Source organism: Pyxicephalus adspersus, chromosome 4, assembly GCF_032062135.1.
Source record: "Pyxicephalus adspersus chromosome 4, UCB_Pads_2.0, whole genome shotgun sequence".
NCBI classification, from domain to species: Eukaryota; Metazoa; Chordata; class Amphibia; order Anura; family Pyxicephalidae; genus Pyxicephalus; species Pyxicephalus adspersus.
In genome coordinates this window covers 138,607,095-138,633,237 of record NC_092861.1, presented here as the reverse complement: position 1 = coordinate 138,633,237, position 26,143 = coordinate 138,607,095, and the positions used below count along the sequence as shown (strand labels likewise).

The 26,143-nt window shown below is 38.2% G+C and overlaps 1 protein-coding gene across 1 annotated transcript in view; it reads right to left on the bottom strand.

Annotated features, from left to right (window-relative positions):
* The window catches only part of THADA (THADA armadillo repeat containing), a gene marked incomplete in the record, with an annotated part of 349,766 nt that overhangs the window by 48,281 nt on the left and 275,342 nt on the right, over positions 1-26,143 (bottom strand). Inside the window, 3 exon segments of the mRNA XM_072409779.1 lie at positions 6,466-6,597; positions 19,940-20,084; positions 23,866-23,938. Coding sequence (XP_072265880.1) covers positions 6,466-6,597; positions 19,940-20,084; positions 23,866-23,938 — 350 coding nt within the window.

The following is a 26,143-nucleotide window of genomic DNA, read 5'->3' as shown; positions in this document are numbered from 1 at the left end:
TATTTACTTGAGTGAAGCTCAAACATTGTTTCCGCTGTATTCCTTGTGAGGTTTTTTTGATATAGTTTAGTTATGAAATTGTTCACTTTAACATAATTCTAACTGCAGGCATGCTTTAAGGGCAGTGGACAAAAGAAGAATTTGCAGATCTATACATCAGACCAAGTGGAGGAATCTGAGCCCTGATGAGGGAGAAGAGGAAGAGACGTACACCCTGGAATGGGTCACATAACCATTAAACATAAGAATGTAAAAATAAGTGAAACTGGAACAAGACAACATAAATAGTCAGGGCAGAAAACCGATACTTCCCCTGCCAAAGTAATCCATAGCAGTTTCAAAACAGAGTGTTATGGATTCATTTGGGTTCAGTAACCTGAACTCGCATGTGAGGACTTTGAAAGAGAAAAACACTTAATCAAACACAAGCAATCCATCTTCCTCTCCTTTGGCTGCGCTCACTTGGCGCTCGTCGCCACGCCGCATAGAACAATGTAAAAGGCGAATGCTGGCAGCTATAAATTGTGCAAGAAAATATACAAAGAGCGAGGCAGCCATTCGGAAATATTCCAGGTGAAATTGGGCTTGTTTCTTTATTTGTGCATCTGCAAGATAATCAGAAACCCAGACAAGAACAATAGGTCTCACTTTCCCAAAATCTGGTAATTAGAAATGTCTGTATTCCCCCCTCAGCAGCCTTCAATCAGACTATGCTTCAGGGAACAACCAAGTCCTAACCAGGAGACATGGCAAACATACAGCTGAAATACATACTACCTGATGAAAAAAGTCTAACTTTACAGCGACCCAGGCTGTAAAATATCAAAACTCTCCTAGTGGTCACTCAGCAGCCCCTAACCTGCTGCTTGGACATCACCACACTGATGAGGGGATCACTATATCCTCTAATATGCTAGTTCAAAGTTGTGAGCATGAACAAAAAGAAGAGGTGATATAAGAAATTGCAAAGCTGCCGACTCCTAATAGTTGTATCACTATTTGGCTATAGAATGTTGCAGGAGGGTGAAAATCACAAGGCCATCTGAGTAGAATTATTAAAGTTGAACTAAAGTTCCCTTCTGCAATAAAGTACCTGCCTGGTCACATTTTTTTTTTTTTTTTTGGAGTTTACTTCCGTTTTAATATTGTGCCACATACATTTTACATACATAGTATGCATTGTATGTATTTTATCTATTTATCTGTGTAGCTGAAGTTGTGAAGCTGAAGTCCTAATTATTCTCTAATCCTTAACTCACGCTTCACAATACACAATGCTGTATGACAAATAAGATGGATCATGCAGATAGACAAAGAGTGAACAAAGTAACACTCATGCCACTATGTATCATTCCAACCCACAGGATATTAAGTGCTGTTCATGTGCTTGTTACTTGCACATTACCACAAATTAATTTGAAAGTTCTAATAATGAGCTGGAGACACCTTTTATCCACTTAATAATTGAATTTTGTTATTCAAAGGGAAACAGATAGTAATCTGATCTTACTAAATGTAATTATAACAGAGGTGTCTCAAGATCTGTGTGTGTAAATTGCAGGAAAAGGATAAATGCGTGTTATTAATCAGCTGTGTTGTTTTTACCTTTTGTGCTTCAAGTGTATGACTGGGCGCAAAAAAAGTATATTTCTGCAATTTATGCAACATTAAGGGAAATCACCTTTTGATGTGCTAGAAATCTGGTGTGCTGCTAACTTCTTGTTTGATCTGAAAACACAGTGTTCCTACTGCACTGAAATCCCAAGAAGTGTTCTCATCTCTACCCAAGTCTTCCATGCTGGAATACAGAACATCTTTCTCTTTCCCTCATCCCTACAACATAAGTGGAGAGCGTCAGTGGTGATGACTTTATCCAGCAAAGAGTCAAATTGGTTGCTAATCATACCGTGCCTATTACAAGCTTTAGGGCAGTGTTTCTTGACCTCTTTAACACGAGGGAACCCTTAAACTAACTTTCATGTCTTAGGGAACTTATATTATAATTTATATATTCACAGCTCACTGTACATTAGTGTGGTGGCCAGTAGGAAGAATAACTCTCACATAGGAATTTGCAAAACTGACCAGAGAGGCACAAAATGCTCATTGTTCAATGAACCCCCTTCCCCAGCAACTACGCCAGGAACACTGGTTGAGAATCACTGCTTTAGGGCTTACCCTCACCGAACAGTATACGTTTTTATAGTTTAAACAAGCAATGAATCAAATCTATCCATCTCTCTATCCATCTATAAAAGTTATGATTGGAGAATTATGCTTGTTGCTTGGGCTGCAAATGTACAGCACGTCTTCTATGAACATGTCCTTACAGTAAAGTATAAAGACGCAAGTGGTGTAATTCAAATAAGATAATGGTGGCTTATTTCTGTAAAATATTAGCTTTTGAGCTAAGCTTTGGATTGTGATGTGAAATATGGATACATAAGGACAGTATATATTCAATCTATACCATGGCATGACATGACATGTCTCAGAATTAAAAAAAAAAAAAAAACAAACATATGACAAACAATCCAAACTAACAGCTAATGGCAGCACTGGAATTTCTGGGGGTTTCCAAAATCTTCATTTTAAACATCTAACTAAATCAATAAGTGAGATTTATTTGGCCCTTTGCCCTAAAAATAAAATATACGAATTTAGCAGGAGGGATTGATTGACAGCCAAATGTCCTGTTTAGCTTTTTCCATGCAGGAGGACCTCTTGGTGTTTTGTACGCTGCCACTGCAGACGGAACAGGTTATCCGCAGTCACCTCTGCTCATTGGAAACATTGGAGCAGGTTCTGTGCGGGTGAGGTGCCAGCTACAGACGTTTCTATAAATATTCTTTTTGTAGTAGGACAAAAAATAGTGTTCTCTGCTAAGTCGCATGTCTGAGTCCAGTCTTCTCAACTCTTCAACAAACTAATTTTCCTGATCCCTCTGCCACGTCTGGTTGGTTTATGGTTATTTAATGAATTTTGCAAGCATCGATGCTTTGCTGAACTGAGTAGAGTTTTATTCAGGGACAGTCATGACAAGGAGTGAGCTAAAACATCTGGGGAAGGAATTAAGCTTTATTTTCTTAAAGGCTGCCCAATTCCTGAAGCCAGCGAGAACAGCAATTAAATAGTATATATTATTTGTTTTATATGGCATCACTATATACAACTTAGTTTATATAAACTGCTTTATACGAAATGAGATTTTAATAACATTTATCTATATATGTGTAGGAGGGTTTCAGATATTATCACAACAAAATATTTAAAATAAGATGGAAGAACGCTGTAATTCTTAAAACCGAATCTCTGAACACAGAACTGACTAACTGTCCAGTAATCCCATAGAGCCGCGTTTCCTAACCAGGGTTTCTCTATTGGTTACTTGAGCTGTGAGCGATTTGGACCTCCTAGGTCAATACCACTACCATCAATCATTTTAGTTATCGGGAAGGGTGACTTTCTTCCCACTGACCAACTATGGAGGAGGCATTCTTCCTACTGACCATCACGCTATTATACTGTGGGCTGTGGATATAGTAATTATAGAAGGGGTTCACTGCAATGTGAAAATATTTCAAGGGGTGCCCCATGTTAAAAAGTTCAAGAAATGCTGCCATAGAGGGAAATACCAAATGTCATGATGCTGCCTCCTCTCATCTATGGCAGCTAACAGTGCAAGAAGACTATTTATAAAACAAATGGCAATCACATAGCAGATTGATTCCTCTTAGTTATTCATTAAGATTGGCTTTTATGTGGTGCCAATCAGTGATATACCAAATTGACCTGAAATTGGTGCTCAATGCTCCGTTTACTTGTGTAAGTAACATATAGTCAATATATCTAGCCATGATTGCTACGTTAAAGAGATGGTAAGCAGATCATAGCTTTTTACTGCGGTGCTGATGTTTTAAAACTGGAGATCACTTTAACTGACATTCATCACTGATCCTCATTGTGACCTATGGCATTCTCTACTTTCAAAGTAGCAGCTGCTTTCTGCAATCTCTAAAGACTGAATAGCACTTTATAAATATAGTAAATTGGGCAGTAAAATAAAAAAGGGAGGTTACAGCTGAACTGAAAAGTGGCATTATTTGTATATAAATATGTATCCAGAATTTAATAATAATTTGTCAAATAAAAACTTTATACAAATACCAAAAAATACACACAATTTTCAGTTTCTGAACTGTACAATAATGACTTTAGATTCCCTTTAAGGGGGTCAGGAAGCAATGGCACAACAGCACATGGGAATTCCAAAGAGACGGAACACCAGCGTTAAGAACTCATCTGAGTGTGGAACTCAGAGAAAGGGTAATGCATATAAATATTCATTACTAATCTATCAAATGTAATGTTCTCCCCTCCTATTGTGGATACAATTAATGTGAATCTAATTTAAAAAAATAAAATTGCTCACAATGTTTTTTGTTTTTTTTTATTAACCTCCCTAGCGGTTCATTTCTTTCCGGTTTTATATGTCTAAAAGCGGTACATTGTTTTTCATGAAAATTTATATAATAGTATGAGTATATTAAAGTTTGAAACACAAAATCATGTAAAAATAATAAATTGAATAAATTAAAAAATATATGTATTTAAAAAAATTTAATTTTTTTCTTTTAAGTACATATTATACTCATACTATTATATACTGTAAAATAAAAATGTACTGCTTTTACACATATAAATCCAATGTATTGCATTCAATAGTTATTTTGTATTGAATGCAATAAAAATGGATTTTGAATTTCCCGCCCCGCCGGCAACATATACACTCACCAACGTGACCAAGAACTCCCTGGTGACTCATCGGATGCAGAAGCCGGCCAGAAGAAGAGAGAGGAAGACGGAAGACGCCGGCGGATCAGTTAAGGCTGTATTTACCATTACCTCCCATAGGTTTACCTACCCCGAGTGTGACTCGGGGTGACTGCTTTTAGCAACTTCTTTCTACCCTGAGTCACACTCGGGGTTATCTCTAGGGAGGTTAATGTACTCTTTATTGCACATGTATTTCAACATACCCCCATACATGTGCATGGGAATTACATCACTCAAGCCTGGCCAATCATGATGGTGGAAGCTCCAGGATTTGGAACACCGGGTGAAGATGGCAGCGACCATAATGGAGCAAAGAGAGGTGAGAGTAAAATAAAAAAAGTGCAAACAGGCAGGTAGGACAGACATCCAACTAGATTGACAGAAATACAAATTATTCGGCAGACTCAGCATCTCCCTTATATGTATTTAATTTACAAATTTTGCTGTTTAAAATTACACTTTGAATGCCATCAATTTATTAAACACCGGCACAGGATAATCTGTTCATTAAGAACAACTACACTCGTGTTTCAGTTGTAATACTTTACATACCTTCCCATATGCATGTGAAGTAAAAGCTTTTAGACGCTATAAAGATCAACAGCACCACCTTAGATGTCAGAGCTGCCCTCTCCAATCAGTAACTGGTGCTCCAGTGTCTTCTCTCCCAGTCTAATGCATCCCCTCCTCATAAAACTCCCCTCCATCTCTGGAAATTAGGCAGGACATTAGTCAAGCACACACTATCAGCACATTACTAAAGGGCTTTTAACTCTATTCTTATCATGTGCGGCTTCAATCCACTCATGAGAAGTGCTCCCTTGTAAAGATATATGTCCGCCTTTCACATCTATGGAACTTTTATCAGCTAGTATTAATTATGTAGTTGAACTCTCGAAGTCATTCTTCAGTTTCTCAGGCATCTCTTCAATTATACTTCGGATCATCTGAATTAAATCCATGTAGTCAAAGCATTGTTACTGCATTTATCATATTACTACTCAGCATTGCGGTTGTCAATCAATATGCTGTATCTGTCCCATGGCACCTTGATTATCCAACAGACACATTCATTACAGGTATTTTGTATATGAGAATAAAGCATAAGATTTATTTTTTAATATATCTACTATTCATATTAACATTTTTGGATCCATGTGGATAAATATACACAAGTGGAGTGTGTATTAGTTCATTTTTGATTGATTTGTTGCTTTTATCTGATCATGGAAGCTCTTAATAAATTACTGATATTTAATAAGGAGACTTCTGCCATAACATTTAGAAGCTGTCGGGGGCCTTATTTGGGTAGGTCTCAGTGGTTCAGTTCTTAGATCTGCATTGAAACAAAAGTGGCCGGGAAAATATTCAAAACTTTAATTGGAAAGAAGCCAGGGACTGCTGTACAAAGTTCAACATTCAACTAAAATATTGCTTAGCAATGCCCTGCCCCATTTAACTTTCTAAATATACATGTAAAGGATGCATTATAATTTAGCTATTTGCAATACAGACACAATATACTCTTACTGGATATGGCGAGATTGTTAGCAGTGCAGACTGGCTCCCAGGGACCATGGATAACCAAACTGATTTACTATGAAATGGTGTGCATGGTGAAGCACCTACCTGTTCCTGAAAGTTTGCTCTTCTGATTGTGATAAACACGAATGATGTCTGCCATCACATCTCTGACATCTGGATCCTCGCTTTGCAACAGCTGTACTATGCACATCCATAGCTGTAAAATATCTGTTACCCCTGTAGGACAAAATGAAATAATTACTACAGATAAAACATAATGATGTCTCCTCTTTGAACCTTCATTGTTTAGAAAATATTTTCAATATGGACAATGTGTCAACATATATTTTCTAAGTTTCTTCAAGTAATTCTGTCAAAAATATAGAATTGGCCAAAAAAAATTTCCCACTGTCTTGGAGGTTGGTGGAAGGAAACAATCAAAATCTAAAATTCTCACTATAACATAATAGAACATAGAGAAGAAAATCTCTCAATAGAGGCAATGTTCTAGTGGAAATTGTCTAAGTGCTTTGGAGAGAATTTATTTCACTTTCCTATGTATTGAGAGGCCAGGGATATGGCTGGATCTGAAGCTAGACCATAAGGGCTGTGGCCTCAGGGATTATGAAGGTCCGGGCAATGCCTAACAAACCCACACTGAACGCTACAGGCCCGCTAACCCACTAATTTTTTTATCCCCTGCCATAATGCCACCAAGCAGAATGACACAGAAATAAAAGTCAGTCTTCTGAGCCAGCTAGTGTTCTGTATATTAAGTGATCTGACTTTCAAAAGAAGGATTTTTAAATATATATGAAGGAGACTGTAAATCAGATTTAACTAGATAATATTAAAAATATGTATAGCCAGCCTTAACCACCTGGGCGTTACACTGAGGTCTTGATTTCTGTTCCAAAAGCGTTACAGTTTTTCATGAAATTTTTTTTTTAAATTGTAGACCTGTAACTTACAGAAATATGTCCGAACAGGGTTCAAGTAGATATCATAAATATATAAAAAATGTTTGAAACACACAATCATGTAAAAAAAAAAATTACTTTTAATAAAATTAAATAAAAGACACAAAAAATCAGCTTAAACAAGAATACATAAATAAATGAAAAATACGATAATTCGGTATACTGTATATTAATATATTTTTCTAAAACACCTCCCTAGTGTCCGTCACATACCTATAGACAAAACCACAAATATATTTTCTATTATTTTGTATTGGATTGGATACAGGACTTTGTATCCAATCTAATACAAAATGAGAGTTTGAATTTACCAATTACATACTTTGTATTTATTTTGAATTATTTTGTATTGGATTGGATACAGGAGTTTGTATTCAATCCAATACAAAATGTGTTTGAATGAGTTTCAGTTTGAATTTCCAGCACACACGCCGACGTCATCGTACGCGCCGACGTACACGCACGGAGGAAGAAGAAGCCGAGGACACCCGACGCTGGAACACGACGATGGATGATCGCAGCGGGACCAGGTAAGTGATCGATAAACCCAAACTTTTCTCACTGTATTTTCATACAGTGAGAAAAGTTCGGGTTTATCGATAATTGTAACTTTTTGAAGCCCGTACCAAGGTCGGGCTTATCGCTTAGTGGTTAAAGCTAAACTGGCGTTTAGACAATAAAAAAGCAGAATCGCACTGATGTGCTCTTCACTCATGGCTGCTCACATCACTTGGCTCCCCTCTCTTCATCTTCTTGTCCTGCAGTACATCTTGGCTCCTTGACCGGTTTTACCTCTTCTTGTCTGAGCAGTGCCATACAGTAGATCAGACTTTCTCTAGCTTTTTAACACCGGGAACCCAAAAAATAACTTCCAGGTCTTCATAATCTCCTATATTTACTATATCCACAGCTCACAGTACATTAGTGTAGTGGTCAGTGGGAAAATTGCATTGTACTTTGCTGACCAAACTAAACTATATTACTCACAGATACCCAAAATGATCATTGGGATCAATTAAAATGAACTTTAAAAGAAACACATTGTTGATTGTTTTAGGAAACCCCTAGCAACCTCCATGGAACCCTGATTGAGAAATACTTCAGTAGGCTGATGCCAGGTTCAATTCAGGAACCTACACTGCTTGCATTTAAAAAATACATTAAGGATTGTTGAAAATGATTATAGAGTTACAGTAAGGTAAGCCTTTAATATTAGCCGTTCAGCTTTTATCTTAGAATACTGATTTTAGTAACATATAAAAATTCAGGGTGCCCTGCTTTACTCCATGGTTTCCACAGAGCACTGGTTTGGCAATGGCTATGGATAAAAGATGTTCAGCTGCTGGCTTTGTATGTATTTTGTATCCCTGTCAAGTGTCTTGGTCAACAGAGTTCCTCATAAGAGGGGAACACTTTGTATATTTAACAAGAAACTTAACCCATTCGGCCAAAGTGGGGCTTGCAGCGTTGCCCAGAGAAGAAAGCCTCTAGGGATCATGTTGGAGGAGAATGCTTTGATGTTTGTGTTGCCCAGGGGACAAGGAGCTCATAGTACAGCAATGCTTAGAAGAGGAGGCATTTTTAAATAAACGGTTTCTGTTTGTTGAGCGTATTCCTCTGAAGTGTAGTTTTCTGATGTTGAACAGGCGTTTCAGGAATAGAACCGTTGTATGAGAAATGTACAGCTTCTATAAATAACATACAGCGGCTTCACAAACTACCCAAACAACATGCTTCACGCAGGGCAGACTGTTATAAGTTTAAAGCAAGCCGAAAATATAACACCAAGGACGCTCAAGAGACTGATCTGCACTATTTTATCTTGGACTGCTACAGGCAAAATCAATTCTACTAAATCCATTGATCAAAAAGTAGGAAGCTAAAAGAAAAATTCTACGTTCATGAAAAGTTTATATATTTCTACACAAGCCATTCAAAAATCAGTGTTAATAAAAACTGCCATTCTATTTCGGCTTGCAGAAACCAGCGCATAATGTTGCATCATATCCATCATGGAAACGGACATACCTGGGAGTTGAGTTCCTATTATACCACTGGCCATGGGTCTATTTTAGCAGGCCCTCTCCTTTAGCACTCAGTAAGATTGGAAGCACTGGACAGGAGACAGCACTGCCTATGCTCTGATACAAGAGACCTGTGAGTACTACCAGGATCCTTCCATAAAAAAAGGTTACAGCAACAAAACCATTAGAACCACTATAGGCTGCCTCATAACCCCAAATAAATAATATGCAGTAATACAAATAGAAAAAAAAATCATCCTCTAGTGACCACATACAACTAAGTATTGGAAAGGATAATCACGGATCTCCAACTTATCATAACAGAGGATGAAACTAGAAGAAATATTCATAAGCTGGTTCTCATGGCCCACTGCCGGTCCTCAGGCAACTACCCAACCTCAGACATAAACCTTGCTGCAAACTGCAGCCGGACACATCCATTGAAAAGTGTAAGGTACACTAAAGGAACCTTCAATATTACTGAAGCGTACAGGTGCACCACTAGTAATGTTGTGTTGCTTATTTAGTGCAGCAAGTGCAACCATGGATTTTCCATTGGTAAAACAGAACAAACATCACAAAAATTTAAAATAGGTTCTTGGTATTGTAAGCTATCCAGGTCCCCGGGAATGTGGGAGCTTCAGGGAGGTCTTTACCCAGGGTGGTGCATCCCCAGGACTTAGGAACATGGGGAAGAGAATACATTTACACCTATGGGTCATTATTTTTCACATTCAGACCACTCTATAGAAGACATGAATATATTTAAGGGAACTTTGGCAATAGTAGTGTGTTGTGGCCTGTATAGTCTGAAGAAGGAATCTAAATTATCCAAAAAGATTGAGTATTTAATGACTAAATTAGCCAATAAAGGGTGTCCCTTAAAACACCAAACCTAAAGGGAACTTTAAAAATACTCTAAATTACTACCACATAGTTTTAAAATCATTTCCATCTCTGTATATATATTTTATTTTTTTTTTTAGAAATTTTTAATAACATTTTGCTTTACCAGTACTACTTGAACTGAGAAGAAGGTGGTGGACTCACACACGCTTATCCTAAAAAAAAGAACTTTAGTAACAACAATCTAATATTTGTACAAAAAAAACAAAGTACAAAAGTACCTTGGACAGTGCCCAGCTGTGTTGTCTATGCTGTTGAAGCTGGGATTGATCACACACAATTTTACAGCAGTAACAAAGCAGTTGCACCAACTGACAGCGGTTGATCTACTGCTGCCCCATGCCAGTTATCTTTTAAGGAATAAAAGAAGTTCAATGGTAACTGGTGGCAGGCATTCACGGTAGATATTCCCCATTCTAAGATGTTACTTGCAGTATCTGGCAGGTGGTTGTCTTTGCATCCCAATACCTGACCTGATGTCTGTTCTCTGTAAATTGCCTGTCAACTGGTAAAACTAAGGGTAAAAGGGTTGGAGGCAGATCCTAATACATGGAGTTGTGAAGCGAAATCTGTACTGCTTCATCATTGTGAACAAATTCTAATGATAATTACTTACCATAACTTTACCAATAAAAGCCTAAAACAGTCATTTGGCTGAAAATACAAAACTATATGGCAGACATCCCATTACTTACAGCTTAGTGAACTGAGCCTCATGGCACAATATTCTAAGCAAGGTTAGATATGCTCAAATTCCAAATCCCCCCCTGACATATATCTAACTGTTAACAACACTGTTATTCGGCCCTCTCCTCAGGCACGCTGTCTTGGTGTCACCTTTGACTCGGCCCTCTCATTTACCCCCCATATTCAGAACATTTCCAGGTCCTGTCACTTTCACCTACGCAACATCTCAAAAATCCGCCCCTACCTGTCCCCTGAGACCACCAAACTCCTTGTACATGCTCTTATCATCTCTCGTCTGGACTACTGTAACATCCTTCTCGCTGATATTCCACTAACCCGACTCTCTCCTCTACAATCTATTATGAATGCTGCAGCCAGACTCATCCATCCTTCCCACCGCTCCTCTTCTGCTGCATCTCTTTGTAGTTCTCTCCATTGGCTTCCATTTCACCTTAGAATCAAATTTAAACTCCTGTGCTTTGCCTTCAAATCCCTACACAGTTATTGTCCCACTTACATCTCTGACATGGTTAAAAAATACTCCCCCTGCCGCTCCCTCCGCTCCTCCAATGACCTACTAATGACTTCCTCACTCATAACCTCATCACACGCACGGTTACAAGACTTCTCTAGAGCTGCTCCAACTCTCTGGAATGGTCTTCCTCGCCCTATTCGGCTTGCTCCTACTTTCTGCTCATTTAAAAGAGCGCTCAAAACTCTTTTTTTCAAACTTGCCTACCCATCTTCTTCTGTCTGCTAAACCCTCATTACTTCCCACCACTACATATCGCCCATCCTATTGTGTGTGAAATTCCCCCACCTACTAGATTGTAAGCTCTTCGAGGCAGGGTCCTCTCCTCCTGTATCACTGTCTGTATTAGTCTGTCATTTTCAATCCCTATTTAATGTACAGCGCTGCGTAATATGTTGGCGCTATATAAATCCTGTTTATTATTAATAATAATAATAATAATAATATGCTCCTAACAGAGGGGAGTTACTTTGGGCACCAAAAGCTCTTTCAGGCTCCAATAATAGAAATCCAGCCCAGACACTACTTTCTTTCAACACACAAGGATCCAAAAGAGTGGCTCAGAAGAAATATACTGCTACTGGGGATTGTCAGTATGGAAGGAAAACCTTAACAGAAAGTAAAAGACACTTTAAATGTGAGGAGAGATTTAATGAGTAGTTGAGACCCAGAGCAAATATGCAGTGCAAATAGCTCACAGCTCTTCCTATGGCAACCTATCCCGTGTTTTATGTAATGGATCAGACCAACAAAAGGAAAACCCTGACTCGTACAGATTATAAAGCACCAAGCTATTTGTCCTCCTTAATCTCTTCCTGGTTTGTTCCTTTTAAGAATTCTTCCCTTAATCTGTGAAATAACAGATGAATGCCAATAATAAAAAGGAAATAGGCTGATACAGTTCCCAACTGTTATCTTATTAGAGAATTTTAAATTAGTAAATGTGGGTTTTGTTTTTTTAATATTTTACTTTTATACTAGTGACGTATCTTGTGATTATCCTGATTTCTTAAGAAAAAAAAAGAATGTGGTCAAAATGTCTCATGTCAACAGAATTCTATCACTTTATTAGGGTACATTCAATTTTTGGAGATATCACTGGAGCTTATTGGATTCATAGCTTAATATACAATATATGTGATCCACTGATGATGATTCCTAAATGAAAGTGGTGCATTCCCTTTAATATTAGTTTGGTGAGCAAAGCTTACTGCTCAGGTACACCATTGACTTTGGGCTCCAATCAGCAAAATTGTTGATTTAGGGCATCATTAAGTAAAATTGCTGACAGAAGGATGCATTCAGTGATTCTGCTGACTTAGGACAGTGTTTAGTGAATCCGTTGACTTTGGGCTGCATTCAGCAGACCCAATGACTTAAAGCTACATTTAGAAAATCCCCCTGCCTTAAAGATTCAAGGAAACCACTGAAAAAAAAAAACACGTTTTTAATCTACTAAGTGCTACAGTAAGGGTTCAGAAGAGTCATGCTGCTGTTCCAACATACTACTAGCAGCTTAGATGTCTATAATGCCCCTTTGAGCAAAACTCTAATGAAAAGAGTGGCTCAGAGAGCAAGACTGATGTTGATTACAGTAGCGCTCAGTGGGGAGTGTTGGACCACAGGAAAGCCAGGTGTGTGAGCTGCACTCTAGCTTTCCCGGCTAGTACCAATTGCATATTTGTTTTTAAATCCTTGCTGTAAAATTTGGCTAAAAAAAAAGGCACATATATATTATGGTATATACAGTAATGAATGGCACCTGAACAGTATCTGAATAAGGTGCAGCCAATTTAATTTCATGTTACAGGTGTCAGTACAATTGCTCTCTAGGTGAAAATGCTAATTTTGCCTAATTTTCAAGCCATATTTCAGCCTTCACTACTCTGTGGACAACAGCCATGTGCTCTCTGCTACTAAAATGATCTATCGATCTATCCACCTTTCCTTACCTTTCCCTCTAGTCCATAGAGCTGACAAGAGCAGGAGACCTTACCACCTGTAACCTATGCGTTGCTTAAACTGTGCATTACACCGAGCTATTTATTCTCAAGTAACAAGCGTTGGTGTTAAGGGACTGTTCCAGCACTGTCACAAAGCTGGAGTTCACAATACTTGGAAGTACTGGCCATTACATTTTCTGCGGACAGCTGAACAGAGTAGAAGTACATTAAAGAATCAGATTAGCATTTCCAACTGAGAAGGGGAGATAAAAGCAAATTTGTTTTAGTGCTTTGGGAAACTTTGCGAGAAAACCAACTGCAAACTGCATGAACCAACATTAAATTCACCAGCAATAGTGGCCACCGATTAAGTTTATGTTTTCAAAATGGCATTCGCCTTCTTCAAATGTCTAAAAAAGTGACACCAACCAAGCAGGTGTAGCTATGGGAGAACCAGCTAAAGTAAATGAAGTAGAAACTGGTAAAAGAGGTGGCCTTCGGGATTTACACACCTACATGGCTATAAGCAAATGCAGTTTGAAATAGGTCAATAGTAGATCTTTTCCTAGTCCATGAATTCTGGATGATTTCAGAAGCATCTCAACCTGATGCCATTGACCCAAGACCAACAACTTTAAACATACTGTAGTAGAGTAGGAAATTCTGGAAGTTAAGTTCAGAACAGGTAGCCCTGAAATAAAATAACAATAAATGTACAAAAATAAGAATAAATGTCAAAAAGGGCCAACTCCTGAGAATCAGTTAAGTGAAAGTCAATGTTTGAATGGTTGTTTGAAGTTACTGTACTCTTTCTTTTGCCTGGTCAAGCTTCAAAGTAGAAAGTATGTATCAGAGGGGGATGGGAAAAAAACTAGGACAATGAATAAAATAAAGGAAGATGGTACCAGTTTGTGCTGACATACAATTCAGCGGCTGGGTAGTGCTGGAGTTAATGCTCTATAGATGGTGGTAATGAGTGCAGCGAGTACACACACCAGCTGGAACATGGTGTAATGAATTTTCCAGACCTCTGTGCTCCACCTCGGCTCACCCAGCTGAAGGCGGCTGAAAATGTGCTTAGGTACACAAGGCTGATCATGTTGATGGAGATTACCTGCTGCATATGGAGTGTGGATTTTCAAGAAACAGCAAACAGAAAGAGAAAAGGCACCTGGCAAATTGTGTCAACATTACTGACTTGTGCATTGAACTGAACATTTGCCATTTGTTAATGATCAGATCCCAGAGAAGCTGCAGAACCTCAAATGTTTCTTCTGTATCATGGCAGTTCATCTGTTTCAGGGGAATCTATGGTCCTTTTATTTTGTAAATGTATATTCCAATTATTTAAACATTCTGAGCAGTAACTGAGTAAATGCAGTAACTATAATGATTGTCTTGTATTGTGATAGTTATTGTCCTACCATACATCTTCTGATGTTGGCTGCCCAACTTGCTAAATGTTCATAGTTGTCAGCATTCTCATCATGTACATTACATGTGATTTGAGTTTGCAAAAATACAGATGTGTACGTTGTGTGGGCGCAGCTCTAGCCCTCCATTTCTGAGCCTACCGAAGCCCCGTCCATACACTGGACCATGAGAGGTAAGCTGCACAGGATATCAAGTGCCAATAGGCTTCAGAACCACCAAGAAGCATAAAAGGCCTCTTGAAGCATATTATATTATATATTATATTAAAAGGCCTGTAAAGCATATTATACAACTAAAGTGAACGGGGTTTGGTCAAATGGTTGGTAGAGCTACAATGTCATTGTCACATTCCAGGTACATTAATCCATTTATTAAGCATTCAATACCATTTCCACATGACCATTAGGCATTTACAGGTGTATGCAAAATGCCGGAAAATGTGCTATATGAGCATTTTTACAGTGTTGAATTTGTCGTGCATAGGAAATCAAAAGTAAAGGAAGCAGGAAACATTACATTTCTTTTATTATGTCCTCCAACGTATTCAAAAATGCATTTAAAAAAAAAGCTTTTCAAATGCTTAGCAAACATTCAAGTTCAACTATGAAAGTGGTTAACAGTCAACCAGCTATGGGATGCTACAAGAAACTGCAAACGAACTGATTCGCAACCCATCTGTCTGAACAAACCCTTAGATGTCAACACAGATGCATGAAAGTAATTGCTAACTGAATACTATTTATGAATATCTGTTTATCACTTGTAACCCATATTTAATGTACACAGCTGCATTGTATGTTGGCTAAATAAAAACTGTTTATTATTATTATTATACCCCATAATAATAATAATAATAATAATAATATTAATAGTGTATAATTTATTTTTTTAGTGATACAGTTCATTACCCTTTTTTTAGCCCTTTTTGCAGTTCAGTCCTGTTGATCTCCTGCACATGGAGAGGGTTTGTGACAAGGTGACAACACAGGAGAACAATTCCTTTCATATTTTGGGTTTCCAAATACTTATCAATATTTTGATGATAATCACTGGCCAGCAATGTAAGAGATATTCTTTCCATTATCCACCATGCTAGTGTACTCTAAGCTGCGGATATAGTAATTACGGGAAGGGTTCCCTGAAGCCCCGAAAGGTATTACAAGGTTTCCCCCATGGTAAAAAGAATGAGAAAGGCTGCTCTAAAGCCATCGGAAAGAGGGGTACAGAACAAAGTCTATTGTCCCAACCATGCCCCTTCATATGTCTTCACTAACACTGCTAGTGCTCTTTAAGGTCAAAACTTACAGCTTTATTACTATTCTAAAGGCCAAACTCTAATTAGCCACCCAAAGAATAACCCAGAGCAATCAATTTAGACATCCAATTGGCTTGTCTAAGCAAAGGTAGATGTGATGTAAGTAAATATTAGCTTGCTTTGTGACATGGAAAATCAATTACAAGCAGGATAGAGGTGTGGAATCCCCCTCCCTCCCCAACACATACATACAGGTGCTGCATACAGAACAGCAATGGTTGCCGGTGTAACAATCCTGACATCACTTCTGCAAAGAAGCCTATCCAGGACACAGCATAAATGAAAAGGCCACAATGCTGCATTATCACTAGTTCTAGTAAATGCAAAGTAGCAATTACTGTTAGGTTTAACGCATACCTATCATTTTATAGTAGACATTATGGTTAAAGAAGGCAAAGTTAAAAGGTAAAGTTTAACCAAACATCTTTCTAAAAAGATGTTATCTTATTCTATGAATGTGCAGCACAGAACTTGAAATACATTGTGCAATAAGTTAGTTGATATCTTCTTTGAAGAGATATTAGCCTTTTTTCTTGTCATAGCTATTCTGCTTAAAATTGAGAGACTGAGTTATATTATGGGAAACCACTTGAAATAATATTGTTGCATATTTTTTATGTAATTCTGCTCTGGAATTAGCTAGGGTTGCATAAAGGTCTCCGAATATGCATGGCCATGTTTGTTTAGCTCTTAACAGGGCTTTAGCCAGAAAGCAGGATCTTTCTGAATCGACAGCACTAGGGTGTTACCAGATGGTTTCTACTGTTCATATAAATGCATTTGAAAGCTGTCCTCAAACCTGCCAGCAACCTTACCCTACATTTTTGCTCTTCTTTTTGGCTACGACCCAGGGAAGGAGCTTAACAAACATGGCACCCAGATCAGTGGTCTTTTGTATACATGTGAGCTGCTTTACTACCCCTTATGAGTCAATATGAGTGAAAAACCAACACAGAAGCAATTTATTTGGGGTCTATTTATAAATCAGTGAGTTTGACATGCAATAAAACATTTCCTGTTGGAGAATCAATAACTGCTATTGAACAACATGGACCAGAAAAGTTCTCCACTAAGGAATGTTTTGTTGAATATCAGAGTCACTGCTTTATAAGTAGACCCCTTTAAAGCGTGCCTAAACTCAATATTTTTATTTTACATAGAAGGGAAGACAACCCCCTTTTATAAAAAGGTAAAAATGTTTTTTTTTTTTAAATAGGGTGCAGCAGAGGCTCCTGGGATACCTACGTCATACATCCCAGGAAGCTCCTGCTGCTCCTTCTGCGCATGCACAGTGAGATCAGCCCTCCTTTTTTTCCCTTCACAGTGGGTACATCACCTGATCTCGCACCTGCGCAGTGCGAGATCGGGTGACGAAGAAAGAAGACCGAAGCGAAGATCGAAGATGGTGGCATCCGGCGCTTCCTCTGTGCCAGGACGAAGAGGAATTCCAGCACGATGCAGGACCGGATCGCAAGAAGGACCAGGGTGATCACATCATGGCATTGCAGTAAATGCATACAAATGCATGCCTAACACCTCAATGCACCTAGGCAGTCCACTTGTTGATGTGCACAGCAGGGTACAGCCCTGAACCATCTCTGTGCTGCATCAGATTTACACGCATCGTGGGCCATTGGAGGCTCATTTAAGATAAATGCAACAGAAGTTGATTGAGCCAATGGCACATGTTAAAAGCATACACTGACAGATAGCAAAAGTGAAACACAGCCACTAAGCAGGAGGCAATGCCTGTAAATGTGATAAACAAGTATGGCTGCCACCATGTATATATATTTTGAGATGCTATACAAAGAAACAATGTTAGGTTTTTTTACACATAATAAATATGTAGGAGCTGTTTAACTCTATTTGGCAGTGGACCCTAAGCTTCCTCTGCTTCAGGTTTGCTTTCACTTGCAAGGTCTCTTCCCCACCCCTACCCTGTGACTGAACTGAAAAAATAGAAGCAGCACACTGACAAGCTCATATCTCTGTATATCTGCTCTTACCTCTAATCAGCATAATTGTTGCACTGCAGAAAACATATTTGACTTCTTACACTGCTTCTCACTACTGTAGAAGAACTGCAAGTCAACAATATTCTAATACTGCTTGCCTTTACAAGACATAATTAAGGGTGTATTTATGAAAAGGGAACTATATTTATTATTGTCTGGAGTTTAGCTTCAAGCTTTTCCCATTCATATAATAAATACATACCTATATTCTGTACATAGACTACACTCTCCCTTTCCTAAAATGCACTTAGCAAAATGCAGTAAAACTTTCACCAGTACAATAAAGGCAATGTCCTCCACCCTGTCCTTCTCACTGTGCCATGTATCAAACAATGCCATGTCTGAGTGCCAGGAGTATTAAAGCAGGAGGAATCTCTCCCAGCAGAGTATGAGCCTTTCACATTTCACGCCAGCTAATGCCAAATCCGTGAGGTCTAATTTATGATTCATGCACAAACAGCTTACCGTCACTTCTAGGAATCTCATGTTTGACACGCTTTAATCAGGCAGCATCAATTAAAACTAATAACTTTTGGGAAACTGACTTTGGCCGCGTACCAGTCAGAGCTGCGATTACATGCTTGAGCATAAATTGCTGCTAGCGATTTTATTTACCTAAAACAGTCAGTGACTTCATCAGATCCCAGAGCCACCTGCTGAAAATTCCCCCAGTCATACTGGTTCAGGTCTGAGCCGACATTGTTAGCTGGCTATGTCATCACACGCTAATCTGCAGGGTTTATGTGTCTACAGGTAGGCTGTGTTGTGTGTATATATAAAAAAAAAAAATAATGTATTTGACACTGACTTATATATGTCCATATACTACTGATAACCATTATTAATTGAATTGTAGAAAATTCATAAGTAGTTTGCATGCAAATGTGTTAGCAATATTCTTTCAGTCTGATTTATGACCAAAGCAACAGTTTTAAAATTATTCGTGATACCAAATAGGGACTGCTTACTTTTTACTGATGGAGCAAATGCAAGCCCTTTCGGATTAAGTTCAACCTGAAGAACTGAAGAAGAACTGTGAAGAACTTGCACAATTTCATAAACTGATGTTGTGAAAAAAGGACAGATATGTTTATTTCATAGCAGCTAATGTATTCCCCTAATGCAAACCTTTTATTATACCTGTCCCATATTGCATATCCTATGAAAAAAAGCAAAGAATTAAAAACCGCCTGTGTATCTAAATGTCTAACAGCAGCTCAGAGAAGCACAGCATGTATGAAGGAAGTTGACTTGCACTTGATTTGAAAACTAGATCAATTGTTCTGCTCTTTATATGTCATCCTATCCTCCATTATTATTCCAGAGCACATTGGAAAAATAAATGGCAGACAATAATGGGTCTCTAGTGGCAGCAAATAATCTTCTTGAACACAATTTCCTATTCTGGATATTTGTTAAATATGCCACTAATGTCAAATAAAAAAAAAAACATGTAGTGGAAATGTCTACCTGTGATTATGTACTAATGGGCTAAAGAATATGGAACAATGACAAGAGTATTCACCTGAAGGGGTTATATGGCAGGAAGTCAATTGTGCAAGAGGAAATATCACTCCTTAGGTCGGCCTAATATATGTGAGACCATTTTCACTTTCAATCTATTTTCCGAGGTGATAAATCAATCAGAAAACAAAGACATATCCAGCTGCACAGTCCATTATAGGTCATGCAGCAGGTTCCTTCAAAGCTCAGAACCATCAACACACTTTGTACTCTTACCCAGAACAGGCTGCTTATTGGTCAGCAAATGTGGAGCAGTTTCGACAAGGATCTCAGCCGCTGCCAGCTTCACTTCAGTCTGGAGTTCATCTCCACAGCAATGAACCATGAGCGTCACCCAATCCTTCAACTCTGACTCAGTGGCCTGTGGAAGAAATATCAGTGTCAGATTGTCCAGATGAGGCCCGCAACAGTGAGTCAGCCTCATAAATCTTATATCTGTGTCAGCATTTAATGTTTTGGAGGTGCATGATACACAAAATAACACTTCAAAAAAGCCATTATTCATGACATTCATTTCTCAATGTCTTTATCTCATGAAAAGAATGTTGAGTACAACCACCTCACCACCACAAAATATTTAGTTTTTTTTTTTAGTTTAAACTGGAAAATTACAACTTTATAATTATCTGGAGATGCACACTGTAACCTACATATTGCAATGCTTCCTATTATTATTTTTGTATCTGTTTTAAAGTGTATTGCCTTCACTTCTTTTTTCATTTTGACATTTACCCACTGCTTTAAAATGCAGCCCTGTCTCTTTCACCCCAACACTAAACTATCTCTATTTGTGATTCATGGGACTGCTCTCTAAACAGAATAAGTTAAGTTGTTTTGCCATGTTTTATTATTCAATATGGATTCAGATCTTCTATTACTACAAATTTTTATGTGAAACATTTAAAGGACTTCAGTACAACAGGCCAGCAGGATATTGTTACAAGAGAAATAGGTGTAGTCATTAAAAAGGAGAAATGTGGCTGAATCTGGACAATCTTCACTGCATGGTGGCACAATGATATATCTACATGCCACCAAAGACCTAAGGCCACCATCAGCTCTTGGGGGGGGGGGGCGCATAAATCCATCAGGTTAGAAAACAATGTTCAATTACTATGTTCTCCTGTCCAAAAAAAAATTGGCAAGGACAACAGTATTTGAATGCAGCTCTCACCTTCCCCACTTCATTTGCTATAAATTTCCAAATCATGAGAACCAAATGTAAATGGAAAAAAAGCCCTGGATAGTCAATGGACCTAGGGAAGGGACCCAAGATCTGACTGCCCTCTGACACTGGTGTAAGTCACATTATATAAATGTGCAGCATACAGCTGGGATATGGTGATTCAAGGGATTGTGACACAGAGACTCAAAGTTAAAAAAAGTAATACACATCATCAACCCCATTCTATTGTATACTCATGGACTGAAGGGGTAGAGGATGGGAGAGAGGGGAGAGAAGAAGAGGAGGGAAAATAAAAGGCGGAGGAGAGGAAGAGATAAGGTGTGACAAAGAATGGAGGAGATGAAAATGTCAGAAATGATATCCTAGTGTCTAATATAATTATCCAGAAGACCTCTCTCCTTACCAGTTGGGGATTTGTCCCCTCCCATTTTTGGGCAAATTCATTTGTTTTCTCCAGGATTGGAAGGATGAACAGTTATCAGAAATTTAAAGCTCTCATGTGTCCCGGGTACCCTGTTTGTGTTATCTCAAAGATTTACCCTTCAGTTTTCTACTTTGGGACTATAAACCGACATATGTCGATGACTTAGAAATGTAGACAGGGGAAAGAAGTAAGTAGTTCAGATAAAAAAAAACATTCTGAGCTGAGACCAAAAGTCCAATAAAATGCTGCATTGTCAGTCTAATATAGGACAATATACGCGGAGCAACTTTATGGCGGGTCAAAAGATATTTGTATTTGTGGTGTTTAAAAGGAAACAACATGTGAAAGTATTGCAGAGATGCACTGCATATGTTTTTTTTTTCTTGCTTGCCTGTTTAGTCCCCAATATGTGCCCAGATATATGCCTATCCTTTATGTAAATGAGTTAGAAAACTAAAATAAATGTTATTTTAAAAGAAATAAAGATATAATGTATAATGTATAATAATACAAAGCCACAGTCGTACAGAACACTTGCTTGCACTCCATGCATAAGGAAGCCTCCTTCTTCCCACTGTGACATACAAGTGACGTAGCTAGAGATCACAGCTGGTACAATGGCCCCATTAGGACAGAGTTACACTATACTTGTCTAAAGCAATACAAAAATGTCACAATCGGTGACACAAATAAGAAAAGGAAAACTCAGAGATGATGACGCACTTCACATTCACTAGTACCGTATGTAGTTTATATGATTTCCAGGAGGCCAGCTTCATTGAAATCACAATTATAAGTAAATCAAATGATTCACTGAAATAATTATGAGCAGACTTACTGAACAACTAAAAAGGAAATGTCCCTAAAAGCATACAATAAAGATTATCTACAAATTCTTAAAAGTACATCAGGTGTTGTAATGTCTGCTATCTTGGCATTGCCATTTAAAGATTAATTCTGGGAAATGAGTGAAAGCAACCAGTTCTAATATTCTCCAGCAATAAAATACTTCAGCTGTGTTAAAGTCACAGAGTTCACTCAATTTACCTTTATTATTATTATCATTATTATTAATAAACAGTATTCATATAGCGCCAACATATTACGCAGTGCTGTACATTAAAAAGGGGTTGCAAATGACAGACAGATACAGACAGTGACACAGGAGGAGGAGAGGACGCTGCCCCGAAAAGTTTACAATCTAAACCTTTAGTGTAATCTACAGTTGTCAGATGCTCTGCGGAAGGAAGTAAGGAAGGGTTCTCATAAGCCATGATGACACTTTATTAGCTAATTGGTGTTTACCCTTAATTTTTGATAAGGGTATCCTGTTAAAATAAACTGTTGCAGCACTGTTCAGAAAAGTTGAATTTCTAGCTCATCATCTTTGAATTATTTAGATTACAACATACCAGCCACAAAAATACTGTTCATTTTGGCCACAATTGCTACTAAATACAGCTTTTGATAGCAACATCTTCCATTATCAGCCATGTGGACCATTTCTCAATGATTGCAAACTGTGGGCTGGGTGACTGATATCCTCTTAATCCCTCTTCCCCCCAAGACAATGCCGGCCCAGGACCCCACTCTGAATAACAGTGCATTTCTGGCAATCTTTTGCATACTTCACAGTTTTATATTTGTGAACTACTCGTGCCCCCATCTTGGCACCAGCAGATTGAGTTCAATATAATACTGGCCCAAGGAAATTAAAGAATAAAAAAGGGCAAATCTCAAAAGAGGGAGGGCTGTTATATTAGTTGTTGCTCAAAAAATGGTATCTACAGGGAGTCCCTGAGATCAGGACACCTGACATACAGACATTTCCTAGATATGAATGGGGCTTCCCTGCTCATGCTCATAACTTGCAGCAGAAATCTTTTGCTAAACACAGCTGAGGTTGTGGGTGATCTTTTCTGCAACCTCTTGTAACTCTTTGTTGATCGGGACAAACTCTCCGGTTGTTTCTTTTTGCATTTCAAAGCACAGCTTGCTCCTGAAGTTAATGAATGTCTAGGCTCCATAAAGTTGTTTTTTGTCTTGCTTTGTGATTAACTCACAGTGAGGATTTTATACAGTAACTGACACCACACTGCCGTATATTATGTTGAGACAAACACTTGTCCTATTTGCATTTATTAAAATAATGTATCTGTTCTGACCTACATACTAATTCAACTTAAGGACGAACCTTCAGTCCCTATCTAGTATGTAACCCGGGGACTACCTGTATTGAACAGCAGTTTTTATATCAGGAAATGAGCAAGCAAGAAATGTTTAACTTCACCCACTGTAATGTCCCTGGTTGGTTGCACAGCACAGAACCCAGTATAGGAGCTCTATGAAAGGTCTGTGTGTTAGAGATTCAGTACATACAATAAACTAGCCTATCTACCTTTACTACAGCTGCAGCGTTCCCTGGAGGGCACTGGTTCTAGTATCTGAAAATGCTGGAAACCCTGGCTTACACCAGATTCATGCACAGACTGAAAATTAAGAGCCACAGTAATGTTCCAGGCTTTGTCTTACCTCCTGGTTCATTCCAGCAAGACAGATGACCAATCGAGAGGAGAGTTTCAATGCTGAGCTCTGGATTTCCACACTGGAAAATACAAAGAAGTAAAAATATGATGTATTTATAGGAAAAAAGTGACAATATTTTCCAAGGGATGAAACATAGCTAACCTCCTAACCAAGGAGTCAAAGCAGATATTTCAGCTCTGTGAAGTTACTAGAATCACATTCTAGCTACCCTATAGTTTTCATAATTCTAAAGGCATGAAATGCTTGATACTCTGCAGACCTACCTACCTGTGCTGTTACATGGTATCACTCACCAATAGGTGATTGTTCACTATTAGAACTGTACATAAAGCCAACAGGATAGATCAACCTTTCTCAACCTTTTTAAAATAGGAGAATCCTTGAACTAACTTTCAAGTCTTCAGGGAACCCCTGCTATAATTACTTAATACACAGCTCACAGTATATTAGTGGATTAATACCTTTTACATTGCTGGCCAGCAGGAATAATTTCACCCCTACAGATAGCCAAAAAAGATCATTGACATCAGTTAAACTGGCCTGAGAGGCACAAATTTCCCATTGCTTAAGGAGGTCAAAGTTTCCACAAAACCCTGGTTGAGAAACATCAGTATAGAGAATGGAGGGATTCAAACCCGTCAAGTTTGTATTGCCGTCTGTCTCCCCACTGGAGAGCGTCATCCCTGTATTTGTATTGGTAACAATAGGGTTATTGAAAAAACAACATTGTACAGTTGTCAATACAACAAAATAAAAGAAATTTTCCAATAGGGACGCTGTTTTTGTTGACTGTCTAATAGGGGGGCTTTGGGAAACACAGCCAGCAAAAAAATAAACCAACAGGGATTTTTTTCTGCTTTCCCCACATCAACACCACAAGAACCTAAATGTGAAAGAATTACATCTCTGGCAATAGAGAGGGAAACACAAAGAACTGCAGGAAAAACTTAATAATGTTAGCAGCAGGTCCACTATCCAACCAGGCCTGTAAAGTAAAGTAAAAATAGAGGCCCTTTTATCTACTAGGAACTTGTCTTGTGCTGGTAACATGAACGTACAACAAGGGAATTTAAAACCTTAAAGAAGAAAACATATAGCCTTTATCTGTGCTATTGAATGAGGTTAGAAGCATAGACCACCACATAGGCAGGGTTGATTTTTAGCTTCTGAAACTGGCTTGCTTTATTGGCACCAGAACTTAAACATATATTTTTTTTATTGTCTTTGTTATACAATTATCACATCAGAAAAATGAAATCCGCCCAAAAAACTTGATGTATCACATTTGAAAAAGTGTAAGTTGATTACAGATCGTTAACCTCAACCCAACCCATAAATGTAAAACCTCAACCAAACCACTAAATGTAACTTTTATCCTGGACCTGACCTCTAACACTAACCTTAAAACTTCAAATTTGTATTATAATATAACAGAAAAACATTATCACACTGTTAAATAGAATTGCAGAAATACTAGTGGTGCTAAGTATCTGAGCTGCAAAACCTGGGGCCAAAATACAATTATCCACAACTGAAATACATTGGGATTCAATATCTGTGTGGTCTACATTTCTGACTGATTTAGCAGGCCAGACTGTGCAGTCACCATTTACAGATCTTTGAACGCAGCTATCAATATATTCAGAATGTTGGTTTCCAATGGCAAACCTGATTAGGATGTAGGTGGATCAGAATCCCTGATGAATAATGACATGCAACACCTGAATATACCAAAGGGAAAGATGTTATTTTGTTGGGATCAGTCGCTCATTCATTGGGCTCCATGTTTTTGTCGTGTAAGTAATAAGCGCTCTTTTAAATGAGCAGAAAGTAGGAGCAAGCCGAATAGGACGAAGAAGACCATTCCAGAGAGGAACGATTTTTTGCCCAATCGATCGTTCGTCGTTCGATTGGAACGATAAAAATTGGAAGTGTGTACGCACCTTAAGAATCCAAGCAGCTTAGGAAAGTCCTTGAGTGTAATAGGTGTGATTTTCATCATTTAATCCACATTAATATGAATGACGGCTGAAATCCAAAAATGTGTGATAGAAGATTGTTTCAAGGATGCATGGGTGCCAAAGCATCCTATGAAGGGTGCTATACGCCATAGGCACTGTGTGTAATTCATCTTGTACCTGTTACACCTCCATGTGCTGTACATTATAAAGTCTGGTTGTTCAGGTACATTTTGTATTGTTTGGGAACATCTTTGTATGTTCTACAACTCCCCAATGAAAGCTCAAAGAGCCTTCTGTTTACA